The 4,647-nt window shown below is 38.2% G+C and overlaps 1 protein-coding gene across 5 annotated transcripts in view; it reads right to left on the minus strand.

Annotated features, from left to right (window-relative positions):
- The window catches only part of LOC107692131 (guanine nucleotide exchange factor DBS-like), a 72,798-nt gene extending 70,443 nt beyond the window's left edge, over window positions 1–2,355 (minus strand). For 3 of the 5 annotated variants that reach the window (XM_016491051.1, XM_016491052.1, XM_016491050.1), the window contains exon 1: window positions 1,837–2,355. In XM_016491051.1, coding sequence (XP_016346537.1) covers window positions 1,837–1,999 — 163 coding nt within the window. In that variant the 5' untranslated portion in view covers window positions 2,000–2,355. The remainder of the gene's footprint in view (window positions 1–1,836) is intronic. The other 2 variants (XM_016491059.1, XM_016491057.1) reach the window with 1 other exon arrangement.
- Window positions 2,356–4,647: the final 2,292 nt, after the last annotated feature.

The following is a 4,647-nucleotide window of genomic DNA, read 5'->3' on the forward strand; positions in this document are numbered from 1 at the left end:
ATATATATATATATAAAACAAAATCATAATATTAATAAAACATATAAAACTATAATAAAACAACACTGATGCCCAATAGTAACAGTGATGCTTGTCTTAAAAAAACACTACACACAGGCAGTCAAGGAACAATTTGGCTAGAAGTGGTGTACAAACATCATATTCCAATAATAAAAGACTTTGAAGACTTCATGCTAAAGCTGGGCTGAGATCAGTCTAAAAAGATAATCTGCATATGACAGATAATGATGTCCAAAATAGCTTGTCTACATAGCGCAGATTCAGAACAAATGAGTGTGACAACATCACAAGGATGCTGGGAATCGTTTCATATTAAACACACAGAAAGTCAAACCTTAAAGAGCAAATGCACACAAAAACACACTCCGACTTAAGCAGCATCCTGTTACGAGTGAGAAGCAGACACAGAGCGGATTAAGATCAGAGATTTACTCACATTTTAGGACGTCTGACATCTGCTCTCCAGTACAGATACTGCCACAAGTTGTCCTTGTCAGTGCCTTGTTTTTGAGCGTGTGTGTATTCCCTAGTCTGTCCACTATGTACTATGCAAAGCAAAGCAATTGTTCAGTTTGTTATGGGTATGTATGTGTGTGATTATTTTTTGGAGAAGTTGAGATGATATGCTATTTGCCCATGTCTATCAGTTTCTCATGCCATGTGTATTCCCTAAATATACCAGTCCAGCTCTCTGCTGAGACGCACTGTTTTACTGTGAAAACAAAACTTTTAGCACAAAGTGTCTGAGCAAGAGAGAGAAAGAGAGAGAGAGAGGATGTGTGTCAATGCGATCTGGGCAATGGGCCATCCACATGCATCTCAATGATGTGAGAGAAATCCCACGAGGAAACCACCTCTCAACTTCACACACACACACACCATGGGGACACACCATGTTCAAGGAATTGTTCGTCCATTCCATACTTTATTTAAGGCCTGTTCACAAGAATGAGAACTATAAAGATATTTTAGCGTCCACACCAATGGAAGATAATGTTCTGTTTATTATAAGTGCAAGCTGCAGTTCTGTCATCTTACACTTTAAATGCCTAAGCTCTTTAAAGTCAGGTGGACTTTGATTGACTATTAATGTTTTTATTGTTTTCTAGCTGTAAAAAATAGTTGTATAAGTGATTCCAATTCTAATTCCATAGAATCAGAACCATTTTAAAACTTTATCTTTATATAGTTGTCAGCCTTGGTGTGAACGGACCTTTACTCATCCTAATGTCACTCCATACCTGTATGACTTTTATTTCAAAAGGGGATATTTTAAAGAATATGTGGGTCATTCCTTTCCATGCAATTACTAAAAATGGACACTGAAGTTTTTAAACTTCAAAAATACACAGAGGCACCAAAAAAGTATCATATGTGTAAGTATCATAAAGTCCACATTACTAGTGCGTTAGTTTATTGTTTTACTTTAAGACAGCTTTTTGTGAGATACAAACCTAAATTTAAGTAATTATGAGACCTTTAAGGTACTTTTGCATCCTTACTGAAGCCTGAAATTTTCAGTTCTCATTTATTGAAACTGCATGAAAAAGATCAACTGGTACTACATTCTTCAAAATGTTGTAGTTCCTCAGAAGAAGGAAAGTCAAATGAGTTTGGAATAACATGAGGGTGAGTAAATGATGGCATAAGTTTCATTTTTGGTTGAACTATTCCTTTAACCGCTCAAGTACGTCACAAAGTGTATTAAAACTGAATGAATCTAACAGAGGCAGTCAGCAATTTCCATCCTGTTTCCTCAGCAAAACCATCTGAAAGCAACTACACCAAACACAGACTGATATTCTGGTCTCTCACCATTCCAGTCCCTCCAGGAGTTCTTGCGGCTGAAGGTTGTGAAAGGAGAGAAGGGGACCCCCTGTAAGACCGTGGCTGATAGGTTGTAGAGGAGCTGGGTCAGTCGGGACAGGATCCGCTGTGGGGCGTCCTGACCCTCCCGAAGAAACTCATGCAGAGGCATTTAAACTGGCTCCCACATCCACCTAACCAGTCTTGATTGGCCTCGGCTCGACCTGATGTCTCGGAACCAGCCCAAAACCAATTCAGATTGATCCACATTCGGTCCAGGCCGATGCTAAAACAGTCCTGACTGCACCAGGGCAATCTGAACTAAGACCAATGAAATCCCAAGCCAGGACGATCTGATCCAAGAGAATGCTGGGAAGACTACAGCAGCCCAGTGCTGGTCTCAGAGGGCTTCCTCTGTCAGATGGGACCCGCAGAGAGAGGCTGCATACAGACGCATCTCGGACCTCCTGTTTGTAAAGAAACAACCCCGGCATTCATGCATGCTGTCGCAACAAACACACACGTATTCTTGCAGAGGAGAGGAGAAGAGTGGAAGAGAGGGGAGGGAGAGTTTTAGCACAAATCCCCTTCTGCTCTGCTAATTCAACACACACACACACACAATCATAGACACTAATCTCCAGAATTCTTGTGCGCCACTTAGGGGTCAAACTGACTAACTTTCTCTAAACAGAAGCAAGAGCTCTTTACATGAATTGTAACCTTTTTTTTTAAGAATAATTCAATCAGACATTTTACAATATCCTCCTGAGTTGAATATGATTAAATATCCTAAACAAAATATATGCTCAATAAAAAACATTCTTAAGTACCAAAAACCAGCTTGATAAACACATTAAATAATTTAGTATGAAAATATAAAAATGCATAAAAGCAGAGAGTTAGGGAATAAACAAACTCTAATGGAGGTCAATGAAAAGTCTTTACCATGATAGAAAAACCAATGTATATATGTGTGTGTGTGTTTGATGAGGAGTCAGATGCAGATACAGGATAAGCCATCTTAGGGTTAGTATGGACCACCTGCACACCTTTTACAGTCACCTACATTTACCCAAATAGATCAGAGCATAGACTGCAGGGATACACACACTAAATAATGCATGGGACTGCAAGTAGCATCCTTCTTCCAGTGGGCTTGTATAATTCATATATGCAATTGGATGACCATATATAAAATACACCCTTTCATCAACTATATTATCATGCACTTTTAAAAAATATGACCAATGAATATGCATGTGGATGGCTCCACAAAGACTTAATTTGTCCTGGCTAGACCTTGCAATGCCCTAGTACAAACAACACATCATTTTGCAAGGTCAAGCAGTGCTTATATTTTCAAATGAAAATATAAAAATCTAGTTTACATATACAGTTAACACAATATATGACAGGTCACAGTTATTTGTTATCTGAAAGAAGTTCTGTCTCTCTCTTTCTCTGTCACACACAGTCACTCTCTGTTTCTCTTATTGCTCTGAATCTCTCCGTTTCACCCTTGGCACTGTCGTCTTCAGAAAACAGATAAAAGAAGAGAGAGAGAGAGAAACTGCCAGCCAAGGTTTGGGCAAAGGCCTTCCCAGCATGTAATTTAGCCCTCTATTTCTCATCCTATTACCACGGTGGAAGCAACCCTACAGAAGAAAACAGCCTCCTCTTGAAAGACCGCAGAACCCGTTTACCACAGCAACCCACAGACACTGTACAGTATTTAAAGCCGTATAATAATCTGTGCTAAATAGAGGTAAAAGCATATAAAACTATCATAAAACACATTACAAATTTGCTATTCAGTATTGTATTATACTCTTCCGCTACTGGATATCCTGAGCTGAGACATCAACGCTTTTTTAGAACCTTCCAAACATATTGTCACTGATAAAACATCTACAGTACTATAAATCAAACAACTAGATAGATAAAATTTTATGACATACTTGATAAAGCCTGTCCTGAAAGTATGAAATCTTGAGATTTGAAGGTTTTAGTGTCAGATAGTAAGTCAGATGAAGAAAGAAAAACAAATATAATCTCAGACAAACCATATTAGACCACTTCAGACCCCATTCGACTTCATTAGACCCCCAAGAAACCTTATCAAACTAGTTTAGTCTCCAATAAACCTTTTCAGACCCAATTACACGTCATAAGATTACTAAGAAGCCACATCAGACCACGTTTCTAGGCATTGCATGTTTCCAATTGTTAGCATTTCTTAATGCTAACTATGCTGCTAGCATGTTTCTAGCATGTTTTAGCTTTTAACAGGTTGCTAGCATGTTTAGCATGTCGTTAGCATGTATCCCATCACTAGCACAAAATTTTAACACTTTTTGTTTACACATTTTGTTGACGTTTTAACACACTGCTAGCATGTTTTAACACATTGCTAACATGTTTTAGCACATTACTACCACGTTTTATAAAACATATAACACATTGCTAGCATATTTCTGACATGTTTTAGCATGTTTTATCATGTTGGTAGCATGTTTTTAACAAGTTTTGCCACACTGCTAGCATGACTTAGCACACAGGGTATTTCAGCACATTGCTAGCATGTTTTAGCACGTTGCTAGCATGTTTCTAGCATAATCAGTCAGAACATCCCGAAGGTCTGTGTCGAGTTTGGTGGTCATATAAACTCTAGGACGAGATACTGTTAGAATTTTTTTCTGAAAATAAATAAATAAATAAAATAATAATAAGCTTAAATAGTTAAGTATGTTGGCTTTATCATAGGGTGACCATATGTGCCATTTTCTCAGGACGCGTCCTGGCCAGGATTTGTTTTGG

The sequence above is a fragment of the Sinocyclocheilus anshuiensis genome, unplaced genomic scaffold (assembly GCF_001515605.1).
Source record: "Sinocyclocheilus anshuiensis isolate Anshui unplaced genomic scaffold, SAMN03320099.WGS_v1.1 scaffold322, whole genome shotgun sequence".
NCBI classification, from domain to species: domain Eukaryota; kingdom Metazoa; phylum Chordata; class Actinopteri; order Cypriniformes; family Cyprinidae; genus Sinocyclocheilus; species Sinocyclocheilus anshuiensis.